The 14,284-nt window shown below is 50.9% G+C and overlaps 4 protein-coding genes across 4 annotated transcripts in view; 1 reads left to right on the forward strand and 3 right to left on the reverse strand.

Annotated features, from left to right (window-relative positions):
- Window positions 1–3,599, reverse strand: part of MLLT11 (MLLT11 transcription factor 7 cofactor) — a 12,669-nt gene extending 9,070 nt beyond the window's left edge. The window contains exon 1 of the mRNA XM_006168433.3: window positions 3,454–3,599. The gene's annotated coding sequence lies outside the window, so the exon portion shown is untranslated. The remainder of the gene's footprint in view (window positions 1–3,453) is intronic.
- The window catches only part of CDC42SE1 (CDC42 small effector 1), a 20,396-nt gene extending 10,493 nt beyond the window's left edge, over window positions 1–9,903 (forward strand). Inside the window, exons 3-6 of the mRNA XM_006168434.3 lie at window positions 3,090–3,398; window positions 3,920–4,030; window positions 5,992–6,080; window positions 7,677–9,903. Coding sequence (XP_006168496.1) covers window positions 3,345–3,398; window positions 3,920–4,030; window positions 5,992–6,066 — 240 coding nt within the window. The 5' untranslated portion in view covers window positions 3,090–3,344 and the 3' untranslated portion in view covers window positions 6,067–6,080; window positions 7,677–9,903. The remainder of the gene's footprint in view (window positions 1–3,089; window positions 3,399–3,919; window positions 4,031–5,991; window positions 6,081–7,676) is intronic.
- Window positions 9,904–10,851: 948 nt separating this feature from the next.
- On the reverse strand, window positions 10,852–12,703 carry LOC102498771 (protein MENT-like). The gene is made up of 3 exons (XM_006168514.2): window positions 12,692–12,703; window positions 11,869–12,519; window positions 10,852–11,125 (listed from the first exon to the last, which is right to left on the reverse strand). The coding sequence occupies exons 1-3, from the start codon at window positions 12,701–12,703 to the stop codon at window positions 11,105–11,107; spliced, it is 684 nt and encodes a 227-aa protein (XP_006168576.1). The 3' UTR covers window positions 10,852–11,104.
- Window positions 12,565–14,284, reverse strand: part of LOC102499192 (protein MENT-like) — a 2,487-nt gene continuing 767 nt past the window's right edge. The window contains 3 exon segments of the mRNA XM_014584149.2: window positions 12,565–12,822; window positions 13,566–13,986; window positions 13,988–14,284. The exon segment at window positions 13,988–14,284 is cut by the window's right edge and continues 329 nt beyond it. Of these exon segments, the coding sequence (XP_014439635.2) occupies window positions 12,802–12,822; window positions 13,566–13,986; window positions 13,988–14,284 (739 nt within the window). The 3' untranslated portion in view covers window positions 12,565–12,801.

The following is a 14,284-nucleotide window of genomic DNA, read 5'->3' on the forward strand; positions in this document are numbered from 1 at the left end:
GGGGGGTGGGCGGAGGGTCGCCCCCGGGTACCGCCCGCGCCGTTGCGCGCGCCCCGGGGCGTAGGAGGGGAAGGGACTGCGCGCCGGGCGGTGCGAGGCGGAGCGTTTCTAGCCTCCGTGGGACCCGCGCCCCGACCGGCGAGGCGGAGCTGGGCCGCGGAAGACGGTGACAGCAAGGAAGGTTCCCGGAGCCGGCCCACTGCTAGCTCGGTGTCGGGAGGAGCCGCGCACCCGGGGTTGCGGGCGCGCAGAAATGGAGGCCGCGGGAGTGAGTACTGGGGCTGGAGGCCTAGGCCCCGGTCTTTCCTTTGAAGCCCCCACTAGGTCTTTCCTGGGAAGGACGGGCTTGGCAGTGCAAGGGCAGGTGCCTGTCGCTTGGCTGACGTGTGGGGCCCACCCCCTTCTCCGTGTCCGGGGGTCTCTTCACCGGGGCCATCTGCCGCCCCGGGCCGGCAGCCAGGACTGCCCACTCCATTCCCTCGGTCTTGCTCTCCAGCTGCTGCTTGTGAAGGCTTGTCAGGCAGCGGGTTGGAGGCCTTGGGGCGGGAGGCAGCGGGACCGGGAAAACCGGTTTGGGGCTAGAACAGGACCGGGGAACTACCCCTGTGCATCCTTCCTCCCAGCACCTTTTCCGCGTCTCTGCTGCCCCCCACCAGCGTCAGGCCCTTACGTCCTCATGTGACCTTGCCAGTGGGGGTGTCTGTCCCCATCCGTATTTCCCTCTTCCTTTTTGGGACCCGGAGGGGCCAGGGTCCTTGTGCCTCTTGGCTGTCAGGATGTTGCCCCTGCTGCCTGTCTGACCCTCGTCCCTCCTGTTGTTTTCCCAGCCCCTTCCTTTTCACCGAGGGGTTTAAATAGCGGGCAGTGGGCTCCGGCCTCTTCCCAGGCTTGCAAACTCAGGACTCCATTTTTCCTCCACACAGTCTTCTCAGGCTGCTTTGGAGAGTGACAGCCAATGGCTCTCACTTCCTTCTCTGGCCTCGTTCTTGTTCCCCCAACCCTGAACCACCGCCGCAGCATTCACCCTGCCTGCCTTCTTCACGCCCCGCCCCGCCCCCAAGTTTCTGAGACCCTGATGTCCTAAGGAGTGGAATTTCCCGGTCACTTCTCATCATAGGTCATTTCATGCCAAGTCCCACACACACACTTTCCCTCCACCCAGCTCTGGTCAGGTCCCTGGAAAAGAAACAGAAACGTCCTTGTTCCTCCAAGGCCCCTTTTCCTCTCTCCTCCTCCTCTCCCTCCCTCTCCTCTCTCCTCCCAGCACCATCCACCTCTGTCCACTCAGCTCTGAGCAGGGTGGGGGTGTTGGGGAGTGCCCAGTCTCAATACAGCCTGTCTGGTGGTGTTGGGGGTTTCCTCTGATTCTTCATTGTTTTCTCCATCCCCCCAACTCTAACCACCTGCTGCCACCACCAAGTCAAACCCTGTCACTGACTCGCTCCCCTCTCTGGACTGCTGGGCTCTGACTTCCGTTCTGTGTGATTACTCCTCCCTTCCAGTGGTGGGAAGGGAAGTTAAGAAAAAGCCTGGACTCCTGGGTTCTTCCCTTCCTTGGAAGCTACATTTCAGTGTTTGCATGATCTCATCTCAAGGCTGTTAAAAAGTTTTAAAATCTGTCTGGGGGGGACCAGCAGTTAGCATAATGGCTGTGTTGCTGGACCCCCATGTAGTCGACCACTGTTCGAGTCCCAGACCCAGCGGCTTAAACTCGTGCTGGGCACGTGTTCGTACGTGCCCAAGATCCCGGGAGGAGAATGAAGAAGGGACTGCGGCATGACCATCCCCCCTGGGGGGTGATTTCTTGCTTTCTGTTTCTCTGTCTCTCTCTTTCTGGCGAGTGCACACACCCTATAGCAAAAACCTCTCCAAAAAAAGAAAAGAAAAAAATCTGTCTAGAGCACCTGAGCCTCAGAACTCGACATCTGGAAGGATGGTCGTTTCCTGTTTATCTCAAAGCATGATATTCGTGAAATTGCCTTCTTTGGGATCTTTGAGGTTGTCTATACTGTAAGACTAGGACAGTGTCCTAATTCTAGAGGAAACCCTGGTGTGCCCTACCCTGGCCTTCAGTCCTGAGAAGGGGAGGGAGTTCTCCCTTGGACACTAGTACTGCTGTAAAGTTCCTTGCGTCTGGTTGGCTGGTGAAGCTGGGGGTGTGGAAGTGAGGAGGACAGAGGAGAGGACAGGTCACAGCATGAGGGGAGGAGAGAGGGAGGCTCAGGCCCTATAGGGTGTGAGGCAGAGCCGAGTAGCATAGCACGACAGGACATGTGAAGAGGGTGGGGAGGCTGGAAGGAGACTTCTGGGACGGGAGATACCCAGCATTAGTGTGGGTGATCTGTACAGGACACACGCGGAGATGCCGCCATGCCACGCGTGTGCCGATAGGGAATGTACACACAGGTGCGGTGATGCAGGACACAGATACACAGAGCGTACACAACCTTCAGGAAGGATCTCAAGGTCAAGTAATAAAGGCATTGCTAAGTGGCTTCTGGGAGGGGTTGGCTCTCACTTGAGGGAAATGAGAAGGAACAAAGGCAGTGAACTGAGAGGGAAGACATTCCTCACTGTGGAAAGTCTTTCTGGAAGTCTAACATGCTACTGTTAGTCTCCTAGAACCTGGGTGGCCAAGGCCTCTTTTGATCTTGAAGAAAATCTAGGTTCTTGGAGCAAGGTAAAGCGAAAGGGAGGGGCAGGGTGGAGGCCTTGTTTGCGAGAACAAAAAACCACTATTTCCTCTTTAAAGTCACTTAAATGCCCCTCCCCTCCTCTTCTCCCCTGAACCCAGGGAGGTGGGAGCTGGAGCTGGTAGCACCCTCAAACCTCGGTCATTTCTGCCAGATCCTTTGGTCCCTGCCCTTTCTCTTGCCCTAAGTGCTTCCAGGTCCCTTCTTTGACCTTGGTACCATCAGTCACTCTCCTTGACTCCTTGGTATTCTTTTGGTTTTGCTCTTCCATCTGAGAGTCAGGCTGTGGGGTTTGGAGAAGTTTAGGGTTGGAGTGGGCTGGGAAGATACGGTTGGTCAAGGATTGGGGAACAGGGGACTTTTCGTTAACTTTCTTTTCTCTTTTGGCTAATCCAGGGTTCCAAGTCTGAAGAAAACATACGCTGTCCCTGGCTGTCCACCTTTCTGTCTGCCTGCCGGTCTCAGGGTCTGGGACACTGACCTTCACTGTGCAGCTCGAGAACTGAGGATTCCACTGTGTCTGGGCCTGTTCAACTAAGTGAACTCCTGGTGCTGCGACACCCAGGGAGACTGAGGAGTGGGTGGTCAGGGCACTGGAGCAAGAGCCCCCTGGGGCCTCCGACAGAGGTGAAGCTGGAACCTTCAGCGAACATGAGTGAATTTTGGCACAAACTGGGCTGCTGCGTAGTAGAGAAGCCCCAGCCGGTGAGTCTCCCCACCCCCCAAACATCAGTTACCGGATACTGTGAGGTAGACATACCGGAATCTGCCGTCTAAAAAGCACGCTTCTGCCTCCCTCTCTGTCAGAACAGTTTCCCTGGCGGGCAGGTGTATACGTGGGACAAAGGGCGCTGGGCGATGGAAGAAGTGTACAGTCCTGACTGTCACCCGCCTGTCCACTTTGAACTGGGCAGGGGTGTAGTTGGCAGTTAATACCTGTCAGTCTTCCCATTGTTTCCTCATCAGTCAGAGGTGACTTTGACCTGTCCTTTCTCTGTCCGGTATTCACCCTGCAGGCCCCTGCCCTCACCACTCTGGTCCTTGTCTTCCTGTTTATGTTGTTCTGTCCTTGCCTTTCAGACCCTAGTGATTTCTCTGTGATAATGCCACATCCCTTCCACCAGGCCCATAGCTCTTTCTTTCATGGTTTTTAAGACTCTTTTCCCTTCCCCCACTGTGGCTGAAGGAGGGGGCTTCAGACATGACTTCTTGTCTTCTCCAAGCAGAAGAAGAAGAGGAGACGGATTGACCGGACCATGATTGGGGAACCAATGAATTTTGTCCACCTGACTCATATTGGCTCTGGGGAGATGGGGGCCGGAGATGGACTTGCTATGGTAACGAGGGAATGGGAAGAGGTCGATGGGGGGTGTGGTCTATAACCGTTCCTCTTTTTGAAAGTTCACACAAAGGACATAACAAAATACTCGAGGATGGGGCCAGCAGTTGGCTTAACGGCTATGTTGCTGGACTCCCATGTAGTTAACCACGATTTGAGTCCCGGACCCCGTGGCTTAAACTCACACTGGTCATGTGTGCTCCCAAGAGGAGAATGGAGGAGAAGGGATTGTTGCGTGGCCATCTCCCCGGCGGGGGGTGGGGTGTGTGTGTGATTTCTCGCTTTCTGTCTGTCTCTGTCTTTCTGGCAAGCGCATGCACCCTATACCAAAAGCCTCTAAAAAATAAAATAAAATACGTGGGGAAGCAAGAAACCTGGGGTTCCAGTCCTGGTCTCTAGTTTCATAGACCTGAGACCTGGCATTTCTGGTGTCTGGATCTAGGTTTCCTCATCTTTACAATGAGCAAATTATTCTTACTGGGGTGGCAGGTACACATGAGTGGTCTTCAGAAGGTTCTTGGAAAATGCATATTGTAGGAAAAATTGCCTGGATTTCAAAACTTTTTTGCACTGAAATAAGTTTATACTTTAATTCCTTTTTTCCCCCACAGGTTTTATTTATTTATTTATTTGCAGTTTCCTAATAAGTCTTTTTTAAATTATTTAATTTCATTTGTTGCTGTTATTTTTTAATTTGACCAGAGAGACAGGGAAGGGGAAAGCAAGGAAGCGAGCTGCAAGGTCCGGACTCGAACCGTGGTCTATGTGGGAATCCAGTGCCTCTAACCACCATGCCACGTGCCTGCCCCAGTTTCCCGATATGTCTTAATATTGGGTTTCCAGAAAAGTCATGATATATTTTTCTATGTTTTTTTTTGTGGAAAGGTAAATCATGACTTTTCTTATGACCCAGTAATTGGGGGTGCCAGCAGGTGGTATGGTGGTTAAGGTGCTGGACTCCTACATGGCCAATGGTGGTTTGAGTCCCGAACCTGGAGTCTTGCTTTTTCTCCCTCTCTCTCTCTCTCTCTCACTGTCTCTCTGGTGAGTGCACGTATCATGTAACAAATTTTTTTTAAAAATGATGATAAATAAATTTGAAAAAAATACTGGTCGGAGGGCTTTTTCCAAAAACCATAATCATCCCTTCTAATTGAGAGCTTCCTCAATGTAACAGTAAAATCATACTGTGTTGGTGGTATTAGAGCAGGAAAAGGGCTGAGAACTTCTGTCCTAATGATGTCTAAGATTCCTGTCTGCTTTCAAAATAAGAGAAGTGGGTCTAGAGAGTGAAGGAGTCTTATTCACCAGTTATGAAGCTCGTATATGTGAGAGGGACCAGCAGGTGGTATGGTGGTTAACAACACACTGGACTCTCACATGACCAACTGTGGTTTGAGTCCTAGACCTGGTAGCTTGCTTTCTTTCTCTGTCTCTGGTTAAATTAAAAAATAATAGACCCAGCAGATGGGATTGCGGTTACATCACTGGACTCACACATAGTCGAATGTGGTTTGAGTCCTGGACCCAGTGGCTTGAAAATCACACTGGGTGCATGTATGTGCATGCCCAAGATCCTGGGAGGAGAATAGAGGAGACAGGATTGTGGCGTAACAATTCCCTCTGGGGGTGATTGCTCACTTTCCCTCTTACTGGTCTCTTCTCTCTGGCAAGTGCACATGCACTGAGGCAAAAACTCTTAAAAAAGAAAATAATAATTATAAATAAAATTAAATAATTATTTAAATACACACACACGAGAGAGAGTCCTTTGTGAGGGAAATTTTATTACTATGAGACCCCTTTTACCTCATCCTTAAGAAGGCCATTGTGATTCCCTTGTGAGGAACGATAGGTTAACCTTTTCAGATTGATATTATGTCAGAAGAGGGCATCAGCCTCTTCTGGTGGGATATGAAGACTTAGGAGGGACATCGCTCACGTGTGCTTTTTTCACAGACAGGCGCAGTTCAGGAGCAGATGCGGTCCAAGGGAAACCGAGACAGGCCATGGAGCAATTCTAGGGGCTTGTAGCTCCAATAGGAATGGTGAGTGATTACAGAAACACACCCAATACGTCAGCCCTGTGCTGACACATCTGACAGCCTGCTTCAGAATCCTGATCCTCCAGACTAACCCGTGGCTTGGTGGTTGAGGAGGCTGGATCCCACAGAGCTGACTATGCAATTTAAGTCCTGGACCCTACAGCTTGGAAAACACTGAAAAAATCCCAAAAGGAGGAGAGATGGAGAAGAGATACGATGCAACCATTCCCCATGGTGGGGTGTTTCCTCATTTTCCTTCTCTTTCTCTCTGGTGAGCTCATGTACCCTATGGGAAACTTTTTTCCTAAAAAGGGCCAGCATAAGGACCAGCAGTTGGCATAATGGCTATGTCGCTGGACTCCCCTGTAGTGGACTGCGGTTCGAGTCCTGGGCCCAGTGACTTAAACTCACATATGGCCCATGTGCATATGTGTCCGAGATTCCAAGAGGAGAATGGATACGGGATTGTGTCGTGGCCATCCCCTCCCGGGGGCTGATTTCTCACTTTCTGTCTCTCTGTCTTTCTGGCGAGTGCATGCGTCCTATAGCAAAAACCTCTCCAGAAAAATAAAAGGGGGGGCCAGCAGGTGGTGTGGTGGTTAAGGCACTGGATTCTTTTTTTTTTTGAGAGAGAGTTTTTTGCCATAGGGCACGTGCATTCACCAGACAGAGAGACAGAAAGCAAGAAAAAAAACGAAAGCTCCCCCCCCGCTGGTTGTTTGGCCACTCCATAATCCCTTCTCTATTTTCCTCTCCGTATCTTGGGCACGCATGCACATGCGCCCGGCATGAGTTTAAGCCACCGGGTCTGGGACTTGAACCGTTGTCCACTACATGGGAATCCAGCGACATAGCCATTACGCTAACTGCTGGTCCTAAGGCACTGGATTCTCACATGGCCAACTGCGATCTGAATCCCAGACCTGGTGGCTTGAAACTCACACTGGACGCATATGCGTGCCTAAAATTCCAGGAGGAGAGTAAAGGAGACGGGATTGCAGCGTGGCCATCCCTCCTGTGGGGGTGATTTCTCACTCTCCCTCTCACTGTCTCTCTCTGGTCAATACATGTGCCCTGTGACAAAAACCTTAAAAAAAAAAAAAAAAAGAATCCTAATGCTCTGATATAAGAATAGGAAGTGGGGAGGGGAGAGGAATGGAGGATCCAGGGCCAGCTCCAGGGTCTAGTGATCAAGGGGCCCAGATCCTACATGGCTGACTGCGCAGTTCAGTTCTCTATCTTGGTGGCTTGATAAACATGCAAGGCACTCGTGAGTGTGCCCAAATCCTGACGGAGTGGGGAAATGGAGGAGACAGCATTGTGGCATGACCACATCCCATTGGGGGAGTGTCTTCTTCCCCTCTGTTTCTATCTCTGATGAATGCATGTGCCCTCTTGCAAATAAAAGAAATTTTTTTAAATGTAGGATCCAGAAGGGGGGGAGGGTGGTATGTAGAAACATAGAGATAGAGAAAAGAACACACTAGAGATAGAAGTCTATGCTACATGCTACATTAGGTGAACCCTTCCTAAGGTCTCTGTTTTCTTTGAGGTTCATCTTTTAAAAAAAATTTTTTTTTTTTTTTTTTTAATGTCCAGGTCTGCCATCTCGAAGTCCCCCATCTGTGTCCAGCCCAGAAGAGATGCTGTCCCTCCCACATCCCACCTAGAACCAGTGATCCAAGGGCCCCTCTTTCCCCTCTCTGGCTTGGGGGCTGGACTCCCTCTACTCCCTCTGGCTACAGCCCCTCCTGGAGATGGGGTCAAGGCAGCAGGACTGACCACGTGACTACTGGTTGGCCAGAGACGCTCAGCTGAAGCCCTGGACACCCTCGGATCTGAGATAGGAGTTCTCTGGGAATCTGGAATGAGTTCCCTCCTCCTGAATGATGGTCTGGGTTCTACCTGTTTTTAAACTCTTACCCTGGAACTCCTTAAATGGGGTAGGCAGGTGAGAGACTGTCAGAGCTGAAGCCAGCTTTGCTGAGAATCTCCCTGCCTCCCTGCCCAGTTGACCCTCTTTCTTCCTGCTGTGAACTAAAGCAGACCAGCAAGGGCTGGAGGGTGAACACTGCCTAATCTACTCTTTCTCTTTCGGTTTCAGACCTTAAGCTCACAGCCCCTCAATCTCTCTCTGCCAGTACCAGGGTCTTTGGTTAGGCCTCCAATAATGTTTTTGTAGCATTACTAGTTCCTTAGCAACTTTTTTTAAAAGGAAAATTAATTAAAAATTTGCATCTTAAGTATTCCCATCCTGCTACTACCTCTGCTGTTAACGCCATTCCTGTTAGGAGCCATACTTCCCATTGAATGAGAGTTACGGTAAGAGGTGGATCTTGATGACATTCCATTTAAGTCTTAGGGAACCTGGCGTGCCCTCTGCCGACCTTCCCACTGGCCCAGGTGAGAGGAGGAAGAACAGTCTGGAGAGAAACCCAGAATGCAGCAAAAACCAGGGTGTTATATCTCAAAGTGGGCTTCCTGATCGAAGAGGTTAGAGGGGTGATGAGATGAATAGGTGGAAAACAATCATCTTTGAGTTGGGTCTGGAGATGCTCGTAGCGTGGGAGTAGATAGAGGCTGTCGACACTGGACATGTAGGGCTAGTTGAGTGTAATGGAGGATCATTCAGTGCATTGCATTACAGGCTGTTTAGCAGTATTCCTCACCCACCCTAGTATGACAACCCAAAACGCCTCCAGACCTTGCCAAATGTCTCCTAGGGGCAACATTGTCCCTAGTTGGGAACCACAGCTCTGAAGTGTGCTCCACCCTCCACCCTAGCTCATGCCGATGTTCATCCGTAGCCAGAGCCCTGGATGAACTTGGCCCCCTTTGAAGAGGGCTCGCAGGGCTGTGCGTAACCTCAGACCCTTCTGCACTCAGCGTGGTGCTTATGTGGGTTCGTGCCTCTGTGATGGCATATATTGCGCTGCCCCGTTCTTGCTCTCTGAGCCACTGCAGAGGCAGGAACGGTATGGTGGGTAGGGGAAGAAAAGCAGTAGAGACACCCCAGTTTAGCCTCCCCAAATTCTAAGCTGTATTTCTGTGCCCTAGTCCTATAACCAGACACAAATAAGACTCAGGGAGTTTCGTCTGAAGACCAGGTCCCACTCCCCACCTGGTGAGGAGTCTACAGTGTAGGAGCAGGGGCTTAGGCACTTTGTTTTCTCAGGTGTTTCTTGTCGCCTTTTCCTTGCAGGGTCGTTAGGAAGGCAGGACAAGACAGATGAGCTCCTGCCTGCTGAGACGAGAAGGCTGGGGTCTCACTTTTGCTCTACAACAGAAAGCATCCTCTTTATGGTAGTGGGGGCCAGGAACATGGGAGCTGGTATCCACTCTGCCGATTGCACCATCCACCCAGGGCGCCCCCACTTACACTGTAGTGGTTCTGATTTCCTCACCTTCTTGTGTATTTCCTGCAGTCTTTCAGGGTCTAAGCTCAGTCATAGAGATCCATTCCCAGTTTACTCTCAGTTCTAGTCAAGCTAATTGCTCTGAAAGTAGCCCATCTTGTTGGCCTAAAATAGCTCAGTAACTTGAGGGTTGTACTAGAGAGACTCAAGGGTTAGCAGGATCGGGAAGAAAGGTAGGGAACTCCTGGAATCTCTGGTCACCCTGATCTTCAGCCTCATTCTAATGCCTGTTCTTTGGACACAGTCTTCTGTCCTTTGGTGCTCTCTTGCCTCTAGCTACTTCTCGTCAGTGTATGCTGCCATCGCTTTTAACAATAAAGTGATGGGAATGGGTTTGAGAGTCGTAATTTATATTAAAAGAATTGTTGGACTTTTAAATACATTTTTCAAATAAAAAAATGTAAGCCAAATAGTTGCAGAGTAATCACTACAGGTGTGTGCTGGAGTAAAGGGTACATGTGGCTGGTGAAGGTGACACCTTGGAAGTGACTGAGATGGAATTTCATGTCATCGTTGCCCTTTCTGAGGAGTAAGGGCCAAGCCCTGTGAAAGCAAGAGCAACTCCATCATCTTGCTCAACTCCTTGCTCTTCCCATTCCCTTTTCTTGCCATTTATTTGAGACTTCTCGAGTCTTTAAAGTACCTGTTTAAAAACAGCATCGAGGGGACCTGCAGGTGGTGTGGTTGTTAAAGGGCACTAGACTCCTATATGGCTGACCACAGTTCCAGTCCTGGATCTTGCTACTTGCTTTCTCGCTTTCTCTCTCTCTCTCACACACACACACACACACTTTCACTCTCTCACTCTGTCCCTCTCTGGTCAAATTAAATAAATAGGGACCAGCAGTTGGTGAAATGGCTATGTCATTGGACTCCCATGTAGTTGACTGTGGTTCAAGTCCCGGACCTGGTGGCTTAAACTCATGCTGGGCGCATGTGCGTGCGTGCCCAAGATCCCGAGATGAGAATGGAGGAGAAGGGATTGCGGCTTGGCCATCCCCCCGCAGGGGGTGATTTCTTGCTTTGTCTCTCTGTCTCTTTCTGTCTTTCTGGCAAGCCCACGCACCCTATAGCAAAACCTCTCAAAAATAAAGTTAAGTAAAATAATTAAAAAAAAAAATGCATTGGAGGAAGCAGCAGGGGGCGTGGTGGGTGAGGCGCTGGATTCTCACATGGGCCAATTGTAGTTTGAGTCCTAGACCTGGTGACTTGAAACTTAAACTTGAAACTTAAACTGCGTGTGCGTACCCAAAATCTCAAGGGGAAGGTGGAGAAGGAACTGTGGCATGGCCATTTCTGGGGGATGATTCTCACTTTCCCTTTCTCTGTCTCTCTTCAGGGAGTACACACGCCCTATGGCAAAACCTTAAAAAAAAAATGCATTGGCAGTAAATACGAACAATATAAACATTTTCTTCTGGGGGACAGGAAGTGCAGTTCAGTTTTAGGGTTAAAGGGATTTGTAATTCTTTTAGATAAATCTCCAAAAAAAAAACCCCACAAGACCAAACATTTTTTCCAGTCTTTCTGTACTAAAAATATCTCGTGGGCACTGGGATTGAAGGGAAGAGAGGTTGAAATGCTGACACCTCTTGTGGATGGAGTGGGAATTTACCTCTGCCTTCTGTCTACCTGTAAGGAAAAAAAAAGTTAAAACATACCTGTATTATTTTCCCTTCCTTCATCTCCCACAAACCCTCTCCCCTCACCCACTGCCTTTTTTATTTTTTATTTTTGACAGTGCTGGACACAAGGAGAAAAAAAGAACCAGCAAAGTGACCCAAACAATACTCTGTCTCTTGCCTCTCCCTGCCCCGCAGGCCCCATTAGCACTGCCAGTTGAGACTGCTTGGAAGCAGAGGCCTGTCCTTGGGAACTCTGGAGTTGCTGGGGAAAATCCCAGGAGGACAATTTTTTGGAATGGGGATGGTGGTCCTAAGAGCATGGGTGCTGGTGTGGAACCTGGTTTAAATCTTCCCTGTCCCGGTTTCTTCATCGGTAAAGGTTGTGAGGCATCTTCTAGGTCAGTGCACACAGGAGAGCCTCATATTGATGGGTGTTCAGCCGCACCAAGTCAAAACTGAATTGATGTGTACCCTCCATAGCCACTCATCACCTGCACATCAAGAAGCCCTTACAGCATAACTGTTGACTTGGTCAGTGGTCATCTACTGTCCCATGAGACATGCTGCCTAATAACCAGTCAGAAATTGATCAAGAAACAGTAGGCGTAATCGGTGGCTACCAGTGTGAATAACCATGCATGTATGAACCTGTAACCACGTAAGGAACAGCAACAGGGTTTGGATAGGGTTTGGATATTAGGACTTTTCAGATCTGGCAACAGAGATCCTGACTCATCACTTAACACTTACTGGCTGCATCTCTGTGAACACTGTAGAGAGGCTGTTCCAAATATCCTCCAGGCCAGTCCTGACCTGTTTCCAAAAATCAAGAGCTGGGATGGGAGGCAGGCTGGGTCTGCGTCTCAGGTGGATGTCTGGAAAGGTTCTAGTGGTGGTGCGAGGGTTCCTGGTGGTGGCCCGAGAGGCGCAGTTGCTGTCAGGACAGAGCTCTGAGTCCAGGGGGCACTCCTCCCGCAGCTGGTTGCAGGGACATTGCCGGTAGGTGCAAGGCCGGTGCTCCGTGCGGAGCTGGCTCAGCGCCCCCACTCGGAGGCGCCCAGAAAGGCCCTGCAGCTTCCCAGCCCGGGATCGGCTCATCGTGCCGGACTTGCAGTGGCAGTGCCACGGGCCCCAGGGCATCAGCACCAGCCGCAGATCCTCAGGGGCTGGCATGGCTGGGGGTGGCTCCTGGCTGTTGGCTATGAACGTGGGCCTGGACTTGCCCTCGATGAGAGAAGTAGTGGCCGTCCTCACGCTGGTGCTCTTTCGGGCGTCAATCACAACACCCTCTTCCAAGGACTCATCCTCCTCCCTGGACAAGTACGTCCGGCTCTGGCCTGTCCCTGTCACCGTGGCGGCCAAGAGCTCGGCAGGCGCCCGGCCCCCTTTCCCTTTCTCTGTCTCTCTTCAGGGAGTACACACGCCCTATGGCAAAACCTTAAAAAAAAAATGCATTGGCAGTAAATACGAACAATATAAACATTTTCTTCTGGGGGACAGGAAGTGCAGTTCAGTTTTAGGGTTAAAGGGATTTGTAATTCTTTTAGATAAATCTCCAAAAAAAAAACCCCACAAGACCAAACATTTTTTCCAGTCTTTCTGTACTAAAAATATCTCGTGGGCACTGGGATTGAAGGGAAGAGAGGTTGAAATGCTGACACCTCTTGTGGATGGAGTGGGAATTTACCTCTGCCTTCTGTCTACCTGTAAGGAAAAAAAAAGTTAAAACATACCTGTATTATTTTCCCTTCCTTCATCTCCCACAAACCCTCTCCCCTCACCCACTGCCTTTTTTATTTTTTATTTTTGACAGTGCTGGACACAAGGAGAAAAAAAGAACCAGCAAAGTGACCCAAACAATACTCTGTCTCTTGCCTCTCCCTGCCCCGCAGGCCCCATTAGCACTGCCAGTTGAGACTGCTTGGAAGCAGAGGCCTGTCCTTGGGAACTCTGGAGTTGCTGGGGAAAATCCCAGGAGGACAATTTTTTGGAATGGGGATGGTGGTCCTAAGAGCATGGGTGCTGGTGTGGAACCTGGTTTAAATCTTCCCTGTCCCGGTTTCTTCATCGGTAAAGGTTGTGAGGCATCTTCTAGGTCAGTGCACACAGGAGAGCCTCATATTGATGGGTGTTCAGCCGCACCAAGTCAAAACTGAATTGATGTGTACCCTCCATAGCCACTCATCACCTGCACATCAAGAAGCCCTTACAGCATAACTGTTGACTTGGTCAGTGGTCATCTACTGTCCCATGAGACATGCTGCCTAATAACCAGTCAGAAATTGATCAAGAAACAGTAGGCGTAATCGGTGGCTACCAGTGTGAATAACCATGCATGTATGAACCTGTAACCACGTAAGGAACAGCAACAGGGTTTGGATAGGGTTTGGATATTAGGACTTTTCAGATCTGGCAACAGAGATCCTGACTCATCACTTAACACTTACTGGCTGCATCTCTGTGAACACTGTAGAGAGGCTGTTCCAAATATCCTCCAGGCCAGTCCTGACCTGTTTCCAAAAATCAAGAGCTGGGATGGGAGGCAGGCTGGGTCTGCGTCTCAGGTGGATGTCTGGAAAGGTTCTAGTGGTGGTGCGAGGGTTCCTGGTGGTGGCCCGAGAGGCGCAGTTGCTGTCAGGACAGAGCTCTGAGTCCAGGGGGCACTCCTCCCGCAGCTGGTTGCAGGGACATTGCCGGTAGGTGCAAGGCCGGTGCTCCGTGCGGAGCTGGCTCAGCGCCCCCACTCGGAGGCGCCCAGAAAGGCCCTGCAGCTTCCCAGCCCGGGATCGGCTCATCGTGCCGGACTTGCAGTGGCAGTGCCACGGGCCCCAGGGCATCAGCACCAGCCGCAGATCCTCCGGGGGGGGGGGAGGGTAGCGTCCACCGACTTGGGGTGGACCCAGCCGTGGACCACTGGCCCAGGTTGCCCTCGGAATCCAGCGGTTCCCCAGCGGACCTCGCCCTGGAGGGCGGCGGCAGGCTGGTGCTCAGCCTGATCTCGGGCTCCTGGCTGTTGGCTATGAACGTGGGCCTGGACTTGCCCTCGATGAGAGAAGTAGTGGCCGTCCTCACGCTGGTGCTCTTTCGGGCGTCAATCACAACACCCTCTTCCAAGGACTCATCCTCCTCCCTGGACAAGTACGTCCGGCTCTGGCCTGTGCCTGTC

This window comes from Tupaia chinensis, unplaced genomic scaffold (genome assembly GCF_000334495.1).
Source record: "Tupaia chinensis unplaced genomic scaffold, TupChi_1.0 Scaffold145814_1, whole genome shotgun sequence".
Classification (NCBI taxonomy): Eukaryota; Metazoa; Chordata; class Mammalia; order Scandentia; family Tupaiidae; genus Tupaia; species Tupaia belangeri.